Source organism: Piliocolobus tephrosceles, chromosome 16 (genome assembly GCF_002776525.5).
Source record: "Piliocolobus tephrosceles isolate RC106 chromosome 16, ASM277652v3, whole genome shotgun sequence".
Taxonomy (NCBI): domain Eukaryota; kingdom Metazoa; phylum Chordata; class Mammalia; order Primates; family Cercopithecidae; genus Piliocolobus; species Piliocolobus tephrosceles.
In genome coordinates, this window is record NC_045449.1 from 37,326,973 (window position 1) to 37,341,940 (window position 14,968).

Consider the following 14,968-nt stretch of genomic DNA (forward strand, 5'->3'; position numbering starts at 1 on the left):
AACTTTCAACCATTCACAGAATAGATACTGATTTTTTTCTCTGATCTTTTACCTTGATTTTCCTTTACTGGATGTATGCTAGCGTATTTTGCAAGGTTTTATTTCTTTTTTTAAAATGGGGCACTCAGATTAAAAAATCTGGACTTCTAATAGCTCGAAGTCCAATGAAATTAATACTTTTCACAATGTAACCATTTCTTCTTCCCCTCTTCTTGTAGATGTAACCATTAATGAGTTATTCTGTGGTTTGACTCAGAGATTCTCCTCTCTTGTGATCTCAGGTTGAACTCAGATAAATAAGAGATTGTACATTTAAAAAAAGTGTCAAAACAATATTGTTTGAAAAATTTAAAATGTCCTTTTCCTTGCAGAAATATTGATAAAGGTGACATGTAAGACATAAAATCTTAATTTGAAAAAGGTACGATTTTAAAATAAAATAGTCTAATTATTTTGGTATATCCAATTAGAAAATAAATCTATAAATTTTTATAATGTTTCCTTAAGGGCTACATAAAGACTGATTCAGTAAGCTACATCAATTTCATACACATATCTACATACTATAAACTGTTGTCAACAGGTTTAATGTTCACCATTACTTGTGGGAGCATTTAATGTGCAATGTAAACTTATCTCTAGGGACCCTGTATAAAGTTCAAAATAGAAAAATATTTTTAGAACAAGGTGTGAGGAAAATCTATTTTCTTTTCACTGACAATAATCATGAATCCCAAAACTGACTGTTTATCAGAATCTTCTGAGGACATTAAAAAAAAAAAATTAATTCCTGGACTTACCCTATACCTACTAAACCAAATATGGTAATGAAAGTACTACTCAGAAATCTGTATTTTTAAAAAGCTCCCTAAGTCATTCAGATGCAGGCAGTGATTTAGAAACCATCAATATAACATTTCCAACTTCCTTTTAGACATGAAAGAACTCAAGGGCCAAAAGTTTTGACCCATCTCTAGGAACTAGGTAGGGTTTTATGGCTTACCATAATGGCATTTTATTTCCCTCCTTGGTCTTGATCTGTTATTTAAATTCATTTTATTCCTGGCACCAATTCTTCTTACATACTGTCTTAACCATCTCAAAACAATGACTTAAGCAGCTTTTTAAAAATCAATCATATAAGAGAAATAAACTCTAATTACCACTTCATAATCTGTTTTTTTGTCTTTACGCATCTGATTAATGGAGGTTAAATAACTTGGTGGAATGATTAGGTTTTTGAATTCTCCAAAATCACACTTTTCATTCTTTAAACTATTTTTCATGCACTCATCATGTACTGTTTTCTGGCACCAAATGCACCTGAGGGAAGGAAGAAACAAGCGTTAACTAATTTTAAACCATAATCTCAATGATAACCCACAACACCATCATTTTTGTTAAAAAATGAAACAGTAATGTTATCACTCTTACTTACCATAACATTTGGCAAATAAGAGAGCTCTATCTGCACAGTGAAATGGAGCAATAAGGTTTGAACATATTTGGCAGTTCAATCTAATGGCATTTTTTTTTTTTTTTTTTTGAGAAAGGGTCTCACTCTGTCGCCCAGCCTGGAGTGCAGTGGTGTGATCTCGGCTTACCGCAACCTCCGTCTCCCAGGCTCAAGTGATTCTTCTGTCTCAGTCTCCCAAGTAGGTGGGATTATAGATGTGTGCCACTACTGCCCGGGTAATTTTTATATCCTTAGTAGAGATGGAGTTTCACTATGTCGACCAGGCTGGTCTCGAACTCCAGACCTCAAATGATTCACCCACCTCGACCTCCCAAAGTGCTGGGATTGCTGGTGTGAGCCACTGTGCCTGGCCTAACAGCATTTCTTAAAATGCGGCTTGGGGGCCCCAAGATCCATTCAGGGCATCTGTGAGGTTAAAGTTTTAATAATAACACCAAAGAGTTATTTCACCCTCATCCTCTCAAAAGTGTACGGTGGAGTTTTCCAGAAGCTTTATGACATGTGCTATGACAACAGAAGCAAATATGATAATCTAGCTGAATTATAAGCGAAAGAACGTACAAAAATTTAAAACAATGTAACTCTCCTCACTAAATTTTCATAAAAATAATTTGTTACTATTATTTTAAAAATATTTTTTAAATTTATCAGTTTTAATTTATGACATGGTAAATATCAATAGATATGATCCACATACACAAAAGCTGACCTAAAATGATAGTTTTATATATATTTGTGCTTTGGCTGAAATGTAGGTTCATGAGGCCTAAAGTCCTTGCTGTTTAAATGCCCCACTGACATGGACCCTTGAAGAGTTCCTCAGGGACCAACTTGAAAATCTCTTAATCTTGTAAATATAAGTACAACAATGCATTTCTTTTTGTCAGTCAATACAAAAATAATTCGTATGCTTGCTTTTGAAATAGACATAAGAACATGTGCATTCAGATTTGCAACTATGTTTGGACCCAATTGGTAAAACAAGCAGAGAACAGAGCTGGTAAAGGTCCTGGGTTTGGAGTTTCTATTATTAATTTGTTAAGTATTTAATCCACTCACAGGTAAGGCAGATCTGACTGAAGAGATAAAGCAGGCCACCAGAAAAGAATGGTTATGATTAAATGAATAAAAAAGAAAAAAAGGCCGGGCGCGGTGGCTCAAGCCTGTAATCCCAGCACTTTGGGAGGCCGAGACGGGCGGATCACGAGGTCAGGAGATCAAGACCATCCTGGCTAACACGGTGAAACCCCATCTCTACTAAAAATACAAAAACTAGCCGGGCGAGGTGGCGGGCGCCTGTAGTCCCAGCTACTCCGGAGGCTGAGGTCCGGAGGCTGAGGCAGGAGAATGGCGTAAACCCGGGAGGCGGAGCTTGCAGTGAGCTGAGATCCAGGCCACTGCACTCCAGTCCGGGCGACAGAGCGAGACTCCGCCTCAAAAAAAAAAAAAAAAAAAAGTTAAAAAAAAAAAAAAGAAAAAAAAGAGGATAAACATTCTTTCACCCAGAAGTCCACTGTTGACCTTCTATTTTAAGCTATTTTTCCCTTTTGGATATTCAGATTTGTCAAGTACTTAGCGCTGTTTACTGGAGTCCTATTTACTGCTAAAAGAAAGAGTTCTCTGTATAATCTGTTACAGAGAAAACGAAAATAATTTGCATTATCACATTTGTTAATTTTAAACTCAACTTGAGAAACTATAGTAGACTGGTTATGTGGCTGAAGCATAAAATCTCTATTTATTGGTCTACCATAACTTAAAAATAGTATATCACCATCAAAAGCAATCAGAAAGGATAACCACTGAATTATTTCATAACGGTTTCCTCTGGGAAGAAAAGTAGGATTGAGGAATGGGAAAAATATTAACTTTTTCGCCTGCATTTTTGTTTGTATGTATTGCTTGAGATCCTAAAAACCAGAATATATACATGAACTACTTGTATAAATTTTAAAAATTATTTTAAATAATATTAGCTTATAAAAACTTAGAAATACAAAAGGCATAAAATAAAAATCATCCAGAGTCACTCTTAACTTTTTGACTTATGTATTCTCAGTTTTATAGTGTATACGTTTGTTTTTCAGTTAGAAGTATGATGTATATATATCTGGATAATGCATTTCTACATTGTATCATGAAACTTTTTTGTATAGCATTTTTTTTTAAAAAACATGGTTTGTAGGCCGGGCGCGGTGGCTCAAGCCTGTAATCCCAGCACTTTGGGAGGCCGAGACGGGCGGATCATGAGGTCAGGAGATCGAGACCATCCTGGCTAACACAGTGAAACCCCGTCTCTACTAAAAAATACAAAAAACTAGCCGGGCGTGGTGGCGGGCGCCTGTAGTCCCAGCTACTCAGGAGGCTGAGGCAGGAGAATGGCGTGAACCCGGGAGGCGGAGCTTGCAGTGAGCTGAGATCCGGCCACTGCACTCCAGACTGGGCAACAAAGCAAGACTCTGTTTCAAAAAAAAAAAAAAAAACATGGTTTGTAAAAAATGTGTATTATTACATCATGTGAATATAGTATAATTTATTTGACCCCATCTCAAAAAACAAGAAAAATAAACAAAAATTAGCTTGGAGTGGTAACGTGTGCCTGTAGTCCCAGCTACTAGGGAGGCTGAGGTAGGAGGATCACTTGAACCTGGGAAAGGGAGGTTGCAGTGAGCTGAGACTGTGCTACTGCACTCCAGCCTGGGCATCAGAGTGAGATTCCATCTCAAAAAACAAAACAAAACAAAAAAAACCTGACTCCTTTTCTGTTCTTTAAAAAAAGATATTTAGTTTCTATTTGAAAATATAAATAACATGGGTAAATGAATGAGATTATTTCCTTGCAATCTTGGAAGTTACTAAATCAAAGGGCATGCATTTTCCTAAGGTTCTGGATGTTCATCCAATATGTTTGTTACGACTGCATGAAAGTGCCCATCATATGTAACACTTACTAATACTGCTCATTAGTACTTAATTTTTCGATAATTTGATAGAAAAAGGTATCCTATTGTTTTAATCTGGAAGTCTTTGATTACTAGGTAAAACTGAGTTTTTCAGTCCCCTTTTGTGAATTCATTCATGTTCTATATTCATTTTTCACTAGGTTTTAATAATTGCATGCACTTTTATTTATCTAGAATATCAACCTCTTTTCTGGCATATTTATTGCAAACATGCTTCAGTTTTCTTTAAAATTTTCTTTTTAATCTACTTAAGTTTTTAAAATATATATATATACACATACATATTTCTGTTTGTAGTTGGCTTAAATGGTGTTTCACTTAAAAACAATTTTTTTTTTTTTGAGATGGAGTCTCACTCTGTCGCCCAGGCCTGGAGTGCAGTGGTGCGATCTCGGTTCACTGCAACCTCCACCTACCGGGTTCAAGTGATTCTCCTGCCTCAGCCTCCCGAGCAGCTGGCACTACAGGTGCGTGCCACCATGCCCGGCTAATTTTTGTATTTTTAGTAGAAATGGGGTTTTACCATATCGGTCAGGCTGGTGTCAAAAACTCCTGACCTCATCAGTCTGCCTCGGCCTCCCAGAGTGCTGGGATTACAGGCGTGAGCCACCGAGTCCGGCCAAAAAATTTTTTTCAAGAGACAGTGTCTCACTATGTTGCTCACACTGGCCTGAACTCCTGGGTTCAAGTGATCCTGTCTCAGTCTCCTGAGTAGCTAGGCTACAGGCACCCAGTTAAATGCTGTTATGCTTTAAAGTCCTTTACCATTTCATAGATATTCACCGATAGTTATTTTTTACCCCACACTTCAGTTTTCATAGTTACACCTTTAATTCAGTGCTTCTTAACCTTCTGGGGCTATAGATTCCATTCAGAATCTCATGAAAGTGTCAGGCTTTTCCAGAACTTTATGAACTACCATGTTAATAACTCCTGTATTGGCTGGACACAGTGGCTCATGCCTGTAATCCCAGGATTTGGGAGGCCGAGGCGGGTGGATCACTTAAGGTCAGAAGTTTTAGACCAGCCTGAGTAACATGGTGAAACCCTGTCTCTACTGAAAATATTAAAAAAATTAGCCAGGCATGGTGGTGCACACCTGTAATCCCAGCTACTTGGGAGGCTGAGGTGGGTGAATCACTTGAGCCTGGGAGGTAGAGGTAGCCGTGAGCCAAGATCATGTCACTGCATTCCAACCTGAGCAATAGAGACTGTCTCAAAAAAACAAAACCAAAAAACAAACCACTGCATTAATCTACCCGTAATTAATCTGGTATATTATGAAGGGTTAACCTTTTCCCCTCCCCCAAAAAGCACTTGTCCTAACACGATTCATAAAACCATCTTTTCTATCCCCAATAACTTGTGACAGAACATTTATCACTTACTAAATTCTCATAAATTTCAGAAATAATAATAATAATTATTTTTTTTTGAGATGGAGTTTCATTCTTGTTGCCCAGGCTGGAGTGCAATGCTGTGATCTCGGCTCACAGCAACCTCCGCCTCCTGGGTTCAAGAGATTCTCCTGCCTCAGCCTCCTGAGTAGCTGGGATTACAGGCATGCGCCACCACACTTGGCTAATTTTGTATTTTTAGTAGAGATGGGGTTTCTCCGTATTGGTCAGGCTGGTCTTGAACTCCGCCCGCCTTGGCCTCCCAAAGTGCTGGGATTACGGGCATGAGCCACTTTGTCCAGCCCAGAAAAGATTATTTTAACCAATATAATAGCTATTATAAGCCTTTGCTCCATAAAGGTACAGCTAAAATGCTTAATAGGGCCAGGCATGGTGGCTTATGCCTGTAATCCCAGCACTTTGGGAGGCCAAGATGGGAGGATTGTTTGAGCCCAGGAATTTGAGACCAGCCTGGGCAACAGGGTGATACTCCCATCTTTACAAAAAAGAAAAAAAAAATTGTCAGGCATGGTGTGGTACTTGGAAGGCTGAGGTGGGAGGACTGCTTGAACCTGGGAGGCTGAGGCTGCAGTGAGCCATAATCATGCCACTGTCTTCCAGCCTGGGCAATATACAACAAGACCCTGTCTCAAAAAACAAAATAAAATAAAACACTTACTACTCAGTATTACATTCTTCTTTAGAAATACCATATTCAAACCTGAAGCCTATTGTCTTTACATATGTTGTACTTAGTATTTAACAATCTAGATTTCAAACTCACTGGGACGATAAGACATTACTAACATGTGTTGATATTTCAGTTTTAGCATCATGTCACTGGGTAACAGCTTATCTTTTTTCTTTTTCTTTTGAAAAATTTCAAGCTTTCAGAGAAGTCAAAAGGATAGCAAAATGAATACCCTAAGCCCATCCTTCACGCTGATTCTTAATGAACATTTTCTCCCACGATATTCTCTTTCCATATAAACTCATATTTTGCTGAATCATTTGAAAATAAACTGCGGACAGTATGAGATCTCACCCTTCAATATTTCAGCAAATATATTCTAGAAGAATAGTTTACTTTTTAAAATATTTTACTTAAAAATATTTTTTACAGGTATGCCTACCACCTACATTCTACCATTAACATCTTTCTGTAATTGCTTTGTCACATTTCTATCTATCCATTAATCCATCTTATTTTTAGTACATTTCCAAGTAACCTGAAGACATCAGAATACTTCCTAAATACATCAGCAAATAGGCTTATCACTACCTACAATTCATGATTTGTTTTTTCCTTTTGATGTAAACTTTACATACAATGAAATGTATGTATATACTTCCTGAGTTTTGATAAATGAACATACGTAACTAAAACCCTTATCAAGATACAGAACATTACTCTAGAAAGTTCCTTCATATGAAAATACAGAATGGCTCATGAATTTATATGCCGCTCTTGTGCAAGAGTATGACTGCTTTATTGGGGGGAAAAAAAAAGGTTTAACAAGGCTTATTTTCTCTAAAAAATTACCTGTTCACAATACCTCTCTTCTTTAGCGTGCTGAAGGAGGCAGCTGAATTATACATAAAGTTGAGATGGTCATTTATGAGATTCACTAGAACAGGGTTCTGCAAACTGCAAATATGTCTGCCATCTGATTTTGTGAATGAAGTTTTACTGGAACACAGGTAAGCTCATTCATATGTATTGTCCATGGCTGGTTTTGCACTGCAACTATGGCAGAGTTAAGTAATTATGACAGACAAAACGGTTGGGAAAGCTGAAAATTATTTTGGCTCTTTACAGTAAGTTTGCCCACCTCTGCTCTAGAAGATGATTTGATATCTTTCACTGTTTCAGATAATTAATGAAATGAATAAACATACACCAATAGAATATAGAAACAAAATTTATGATCAAAGCTGAGACTAATTACACTGAGGCCAATGTAATTGCCTTCTGAGAGTCGGCAGCTTTGTTTTACTAATCATAGTAACTGTGTGTGGGGTGTGGGGTGGATGTAATGAATAAAAAGTCCTATAAATTAAAAAGCAATTTATTTTTCTCTTAATGAGAGAGAACACTACAAGAAACAAAGGTTCATTGAATAAATATATTGAATATGTAAAAATATAACTTAATTCCCTATTTTAGTCACAGGAGAGACAAGAAAAAGAAAAAGAAGAATAGAGAAATAAGATACCAGGTGCAGAAATACATTGTAGTGGTTGGAGGTAGAAACAGGAACACACAAAAAGAAAAAATCTACAAAGTAGACTCTAGTCTACTTTGTCTACTACTACTAGTGTCTAGTACAAACACAGACGCTCAATAAGTATAATGACTGAATGAGTATAAATTAAAGGGCCTTTCTCACTTACTCTGCAGGCTGTAAACTCAGTCAACATCTCTCATTAGTGTCCTTTGAAATGCTAACTTGTCTGCAGAGTTCACTCATTTCCCTAAGAATGAGATGCAGACAGGGAAGGAGCCCTCCTCAGGGCTAGATAAAATTCACCAAAGGACTGTCTGGTCTGTGTTTAAAGGTTCTAAGTAGCTATTTATTTTGTTTCTCGTTCCAAAGTATCTCATTCCTACAGAAGGTCACAGGAAACTGTAATGCTATATAAAATTACTGGCCAACATACATCAGTTCAGAACATTGTAGAATATGTACAACTTTAGGACACTGTGGTCTCTTCTCCTGGGAATAATAAATATCTCCTAAATTACACAGAGACAATTTCTATTATGGGGTAAGGGGTACTCTGTAAAAATGCACTAATGGGGAAAAGAAAATTTATTATCACAAAGATTCAGTGTGCTCAATGGGAGGACACAAAATTAAGACACAGAGGTACGTGTTTTTAAAGATATGTAAATATAGCAGTGGTTCTCCATCTTTAGAAGGACCTGTAGGGCCTGTTAAAACCAAGACTGCTGATGTCCAGCCCAAGTTTCTGATTTAGTAGCTCTGGGGTTGGGCTAGGATTGCCAGGAGAAAAAAAAAAAAAAAAAAGACAATGCCTAGTTAAATCTGAATTTCAGAGAAACAAAAAATACTTTTTATGCTCCAAATACTGAAATATTTTATTTTTATTTGCTAAATCTAGCAACCCTAGAATTTGCATTTCTAACAGATTTTGAAGAGATGCTGATGCTGCTGGTCTAGGGACCTTACTTTGAGAACCACTGAGATATAGGATATTATGTTATCACCAAAAAAGATAAATTGGGGGAGGAGGGAAGGTGAGTAGATCAGGCAAGAGTTCCTGGAGGAAAGAGCAAGGACAGGGATGGGTCTTTAAGGGTGCCTAGAAGCTAGCCAGAAGAATATTAAGAGAGGAAAGCTTTGAGCAAAGGGGCAGAAATGTCAGAAAACGCCTGACATTTTAAGGAAATAACAAGAAGCTTGGTGTTGCTGGTGCATAAAGTTTAATGCAGGTGGTGTTAGATAAAACTGGAAGGACAGAGGCCAGAGAGTACTAGGACCTTATGTACCCTGTGAATAAGCACTTGGGGGTTTACACTGTAAAACAATCAGCTTACATGATGGGGAGCAATTTAAAGGGTTTTAGGCAGAGCAGGGACTTGATCAGATTTGCATTTTTAGAAAGCTCATTTGGGTGGAGGATCAGAAGCACTATGATCATGTGTTCACGAGTATTTGAAATACCGTTATTTATGGAAACTATTTTTAATACAATTCTGCACAGACACAGACTGCTGGAGGCTACGCCAGAGAAGGGAAGGAAATAGAACAATACTCAGTTCACTATGAAATTTATTTAAGGTCCCTGCTAACTTGGCTCTCACTGATGCCAGAAGGATAGCATTTAATTTTTAAAAATACCAAATAAAAATGCATGGTTACAAAACTTTGTAGTTGGCTAGAATATATTATTTTGAAAATTTATTCTTAAGCCTCTTTGATAATCTGTAAAATTATTTAAAATAAGACTTAAAAACAGGTACTGACATTATAAAAGCGTTCATGCTAATCAAATAATTTCTGCAAAAAAAAATTTAAAAAATTAAAAAGCAGCTTCCTATTTACTGCCTATTTCATTTCTTAAGCATGTTTATGGGCCTTTCTACTTGTCAGAAATAAAACCCATTACAATGATGATGTCCAGACTTAAGGCTCAAAGGAGGCTAGGTGCTAGTTCGGAGCCGGAAATCCTGGAGGCCAGTCCTATTTTACCAGAGTGGACCTAATGGGCTTTAATTTTCTCAACTGTGAACTGAGTTAGAAGAGATCATTTGCAAAGCAGCATTCTCTTTTACTAATTTCCAACATCAGCAAAGGATATCTTCACCTATTTTCATACAATATTTAAGGACAAAAATGTGTTGTCCAGTGTGTATATAAAATACATTAAAATATTCTTGGCTTAATCAAGGTCACTTATCTAAGATTCAACATGTCCTGAAAGACCAAACGTCAAAAGGAATATTTCTTTCAGTGTTCTTTTTGAGTATATTTCGCTATGATACCAACAACTATATTAGCAAAAGATATAAAAGTGCTGCCTTGGAATGACACTTGTTTTCACTGCACGTTCACAGAACAAAACCTGTGACCCATCAGTTTTGCGGCTGAAGGGAAAAGCTAATTTGTCCATATTTCATTTTTCCTTATTTAAAATAAGGAAATAATCAATAGGAACAAACGCTAAAATCTACAGTGGCCATGAAGCAAGCACCACTTAGAAACCTCTGTATTAATGTTAGGAGCCAAGTTTTATTACCCAAAAGGGCAGGCTGGCTGAGGAGTGGAGGCTGGACGCATCATCTCAGTAAATGACTACTACAAAGCTGCCACGCTTGCACAAACTCAGGGATGTTTATTTATTAGCTTGCTTCCTCAAAACGAGTTTAGGTCATCAGCAGAGATTAAAGCAGGCCTCTACACCATTCTATGAAATCCTGACTCCCACGGCGCATTCTGGGACAGTGAGTGTTCACGAAGACCATACCTGTAATCGCAAAGCTTGGGTTGACAGCCACACTGCTGCTTGCAAACCATACAGTAACTGCACAGGGGCACGTTGCCCCTGATCCAGTGGTGGGGCATGGCGTCCAGGACCTTGGTGTCATTCTTGAGCATAATCTCCTTGCACTGGAAGCGCTTGTCGGCCTTCTTGAGGCAGCCCTCGTCCACCCGGAGCCCGCAGCAGTCGCAGAAAGCGCCCTGCAGAATGTGCTGCGCACACACGCAGCAGTAGGTGGGCTGGCTGAACAGGTCCGTGTCGCGCCACCCGTGCTTGCTCTTGCGGAAGATGTCTCTGCGGTGCAGCAGCCGGCGCGACCGCTGGAGGCTACACCAGAAGGTGATGAACACCGGCAGCAAGACCGAGCACAGCGTCCACAAGATCAGGTGCCCGTCCGCAAACAGGCCCTCCGAGGGCGAGCCCGGCGCCGGTCGCCTCTCCGCTTCCATCTCTCCAAGGACGATACCTAACGAGGAAAGAAACAGGCGGTGCACCCCGGGCTCGCCATCCCTTCCCCGCTCCCCTCCTGCCTTTCCGGGGCCAACCCGGGCGCCCTCAGTCCAGGTGGCTCCGCTCTCCCGAGGGCGGCACTGTGCCTCGTACCCCGGTCGCCTGGGACCTGCCGCGCCGAGAAGACGACGTCCAGCCGTCACGCTCTAGTCCCCACTCCCCAACCCGCCCCACGTCGCGAGCGCGTCCAGGAGCTGAAGGCGGCTGCTGCTGTCGCCGCCGCCGCCGCCTCACCTCCCCGCCGGTCTGACCCACGTAAGGGCGCAACACACAGGGGCAAGCTGCCCTCCACCGAAAGGCCGGGCGTTCAGGCCACGCGACGCCGGTCGGCGCCCGTAACCGTCGGCCCAGGCCTCGCACTCCCCTCCGGGCGTAGTCTTCTCCCGGGCCCCACCCGCCCCCACGCACGGCCCGGCGCCCTCGCCCCTCTCGGGAGGCTTCCGGAGACCTGCGCCGCGCTTGTCCTCGAGCCCTACCTCGCGCGGGCGGAGGCGCGGCTCCTGGCCAGGCCTTGGCAGCCCTCGCGCAGGAGGAGTGCGACGCTGGGCCGCGGGCGGCGATGAAGCCGGGGCGGGGGGAAAACGCTTGAGGCTCCAGCCGCACGCACGCCGAACCGGCGCGCGGGGCCGCGAGCTGGAGGCGGGGCCTGCGGCTGCGAGCCCCTGGTTGGGCGGAGCCAGGGCTGACGGGCGGGGCGGAGGTGTGAGGTGGGAGGGGAGACGGACTGGCCTGAGGGGGCGGGGCCGTGGGGGAGGCTGGAGATGGATGGAAGGGGCAGGGCACTGCGGCTGGGGGCGGGGCCTAGGGGAAGCGGGCGGAGTAACAGTGGGGCGTTTGAGATGATGGAGGGTTAAACGCCAAACACTCGTAATCATAGAAAATTCTGGAGCGCCGCGGCGGGGGAGGGCCGCGCTAGGCGCGGACACGGGTGCCCCCGGCATGATTCGAACCTCTAGCCTATACTGCCGCCGCCGCCGCGGAAGCGTACGCCGACCGGGAAGCGAGGCGACATGAGGCAGAATGAGGCCTGCGCGGCGCCGCCGCCCGCCATGGCCGCTGCGGGCTGAGGTAGGTGCGGCGGCCGCAGTCGCGCAGACCCGAGCGCTCCTCCGCTGAGGACTGGCGGGGGGGCGCGGAGGCCTAGGGCGAGCGGGGTAGCGGCCCGCTCGTCGCCGCTGACCCAGAGACCGTCCGCGGTTTCCGCTCCCTCTGGTGGCGGGCGGGCCTCCCATCCACCACCCCGCCGCCCGCGCCCGCCAGCGCCCGAGGCCGGGGAGAAAGGGGAGCCGAGGGAGCCGGAGACCACCGGAGATAGGAGCACGCCGCGTGCTGCTGTAGTCTAGCCGCAGGTTCCGGAGGAATGCCCGCTCCTGGCTGGAGTCCTACCCGCCCCACACGGACCTGAGCCGCGACCACGCGGGCTGCGGCCTGCAACACATCAGGGACGCGGAGAATGGGGACGCGAAAGCGCCGCGGCTCAGCACTCCCGAAGAAACACGGAGTCCGGAGAGGCACAGGCACCGCCCCAGCGCGCACAGCTCCACTCAGCGGCTTCCTTCCTACCACACACGTAGGAATGGGAGCCGAGGACTTGATGCTTGAGGACTTCCTCTAGCATAAAAGATGGAAAGAAAACACATACCGAAGCAAGGGACCAAAGGAACAGAAGAGAAACAGAGATCATAGGAAAACTGCGAATAAATACCTGATAATATCTTCCAAAGGATTAGAGAAGACATAAGTCATTAAGAATGCACATATAGATGTATATATATACGTGTATGTATGTATATGGGTGTACATATATATGCATATGTGTGTGCGTATATGTGTATTAACTGTAGAAGATAAAGGTAGACACTAGTAAAAGTGGTAAGAGCAGATTTACAATGTACTATTGCAATAGGGAAGAAGGTACCTCGTGAACAGGACTGAACTTTGTGCAGAAGTGACTGTTTCAGAGGGGGAGAGGGAGTATGAAGGGGATGAGCAGGAACTCAGTAGTCAGGAAAGTGAAACTTGTGAAGGATGGGTCAATGTAAGTACGGTTAGGCGACAGTGCCTATTAGATGACTGTTATGGGAGTCAGGGTCCTATCCTCCCACGGGAACTGGGAGATAGGCCCTTTGCTTCCTGGTGATTGCATGTTGGAGGAATGGCTTTCAGGTTCTTGAGAAGGACACTCCTGATGTGTAGGAGACATTACATCCCAGAGAGAGGAAGGATTCGCAATTGTTTAGTGTTTTTTTTTTTTTTTTTTTTTTTTGTTAACTCTTTAAGAAAGGGACATCAGGGGCTGCTTGTAAGGTGTTGCCAATAGCCAACAGTGAGTTCTTTTGGCAGCTTTCCAAGGCAGACACTTTAGGGGGTCTGGGGTCATCCTATGGATGCAGCTTTGAGTAGTTAAAAATTGTGTGTTTAGGCCGGGTGCGGTGGCTCACGCCTGTAATCCCAACACTTTGGGAGGCTGAAGCAGGTGGATCACGAGGTCAGGAATTCAAGATCAGCCTGGCTAAGATGGTGAAACCCCGTCTCTACCAAAAATAGAAAAAATTAGCTGGGCGTGGTGATGGGCGCCTGTAATTCCAGCTACTCCGGAGGCTGAGGCAGAGAATTGCTTAACCCGGGAGGCAGAGGTTACAGTGAGCCGAGATCACACCACTGTACTCCAGCCTGGGCGACAGAGCGAAACTCCATCTAAAAAAAAAAAAAAAAAAAAAGAAAAAGAAACAAACTATGTGTTTAAGCCTTTTAATATGGGCGAAGGATGGACCATATCCTTTTTTTTTTTTTTCTGCAGATTTCATAGGCCAAAGTGGAGGCCTAGTTGAAAAGGGGGCTCAGGGAAGCCTGGCTAGAGCTTGGTCAAGGAGGGGATCTTCTTCAGTCCGTATGTGTATACACGGCGTGTGGACATGCATAGACACATATGTATGGTGGAGGCTGTCTTACGAGGATTCTGCACAACTCAAGTCCCCTAATGGGAACAGACTTGGGGAGGTCACTCTTGAGGCTTTTTGTGGTATTGTGGCTACTGGGAGACCTGAGGAGGGTTCTGGCCACTAGCAGACTCATTTCATTCACCCCTTAGAATCTGCTCAGGCCTTGGACTTCCGTATAATAGTAACTTCACCCCCCAATGATCCTCCATGTTCCTTGCTGATGCTTTGATTGCTCCTCCAAGTTCTCTACCTATGTCCTTCTGAGCACTTGGTATTTCTACTCTAGTGTAAGAAGGTCCTGGTCCCAAGTCTCCTCCCAAACATTTATTCCAATTGATCATCCAGATGCCCCTCCTTTGCCATCCCTCTTTGTTCCAGCAAAGAACACCACCGCTCAGGGAGATCCTCATAGTGGACTCCTTGTCCTCATCCTGACTCCCTTTTTCTCTGGCACTTGCAGGCCTCAGTGAGTCTCTCGGTCTCTGGCTGCAGCACAGGTCCTGGACTTGAGCGCATCTCTCCATCCCCACCTCCACTACTACCCTGGTCCAACTGTCACCATTCTCACCCTCGAATCACTGTCACAGCCTCCCAGCTTGTCTCCCTGCTTTACCATGTTCCCTGCAGGCTGCCTCTGAACTTTTATATTGAAATGAAACTCTTACTGTGGGG

At 43.1% G+C, this 14,968-nt stretch overlaps 2 protein-coding genes across 12 annotated transcripts in view; one reads left to right on the forward strand and one right to left on the reverse strand.

Moving 5' to 3' along the window:
• Positions 1 to 11,987, reverse strand: part of DGKE (diacylglycerol kinase epsilon) — a 35,135-nt gene extending 23,148 nt beyond the window's left edge. For 4 of the 5 annotated variants that reach the window (XR_002730059.1, XM_023204559.1, XM_023204558.1 and 1 more), the window contains exons 1-3: positions 11,831 to 11,987; positions 10,830 to 11,310; positions 1,164 to 1,323 (exon numbers count right to left, since the gene is read on the reverse strand). Coding sequence is in view for 4 of the 5 variants with exons in the window: in XM_023204559.1 (XP_023060327.1) it covers positions 1,164 to 1,323; positions 10,830 to 11,293 (624 nt within the window). In the remaining variant the exon portion in view is untranslated. Of the gene's footprint in view, positions 1 to 1,163; positions 1,324 to 10,829; positions 11,311 to 11,588; positions 11,713 to 11,830 lie in introns of those variants that run through there. The other variant, XM_023204557.3, reaches the window with a different exon arrangement.
• Positions 11,988 to 12,164: 177 nt separating this feature from the next.
• The window catches only part of C16H17orf67 (chromosome 16 C17orf67 homolog), a 43,200-nt gene continuing 40,396 nt past the window's right edge, over positions 12,165 to 14,968 (forward strand). For 5 of the 7 annotated variants that reach the window (XR_002730060.1, XR_002730061.1, XR_002730062.1 and 2 more), the window contains exon 1: positions 12,165 to 13,392. The gene's annotated coding sequence lies outside the window, so the exon portion shown is untranslated. The remainder of the gene's footprint in view (positions 13,393 to 14,968) is intronic. The other 2 variants (XM_023204563.1, XM_023204564.1) reach the window with 2 other exon arrangements.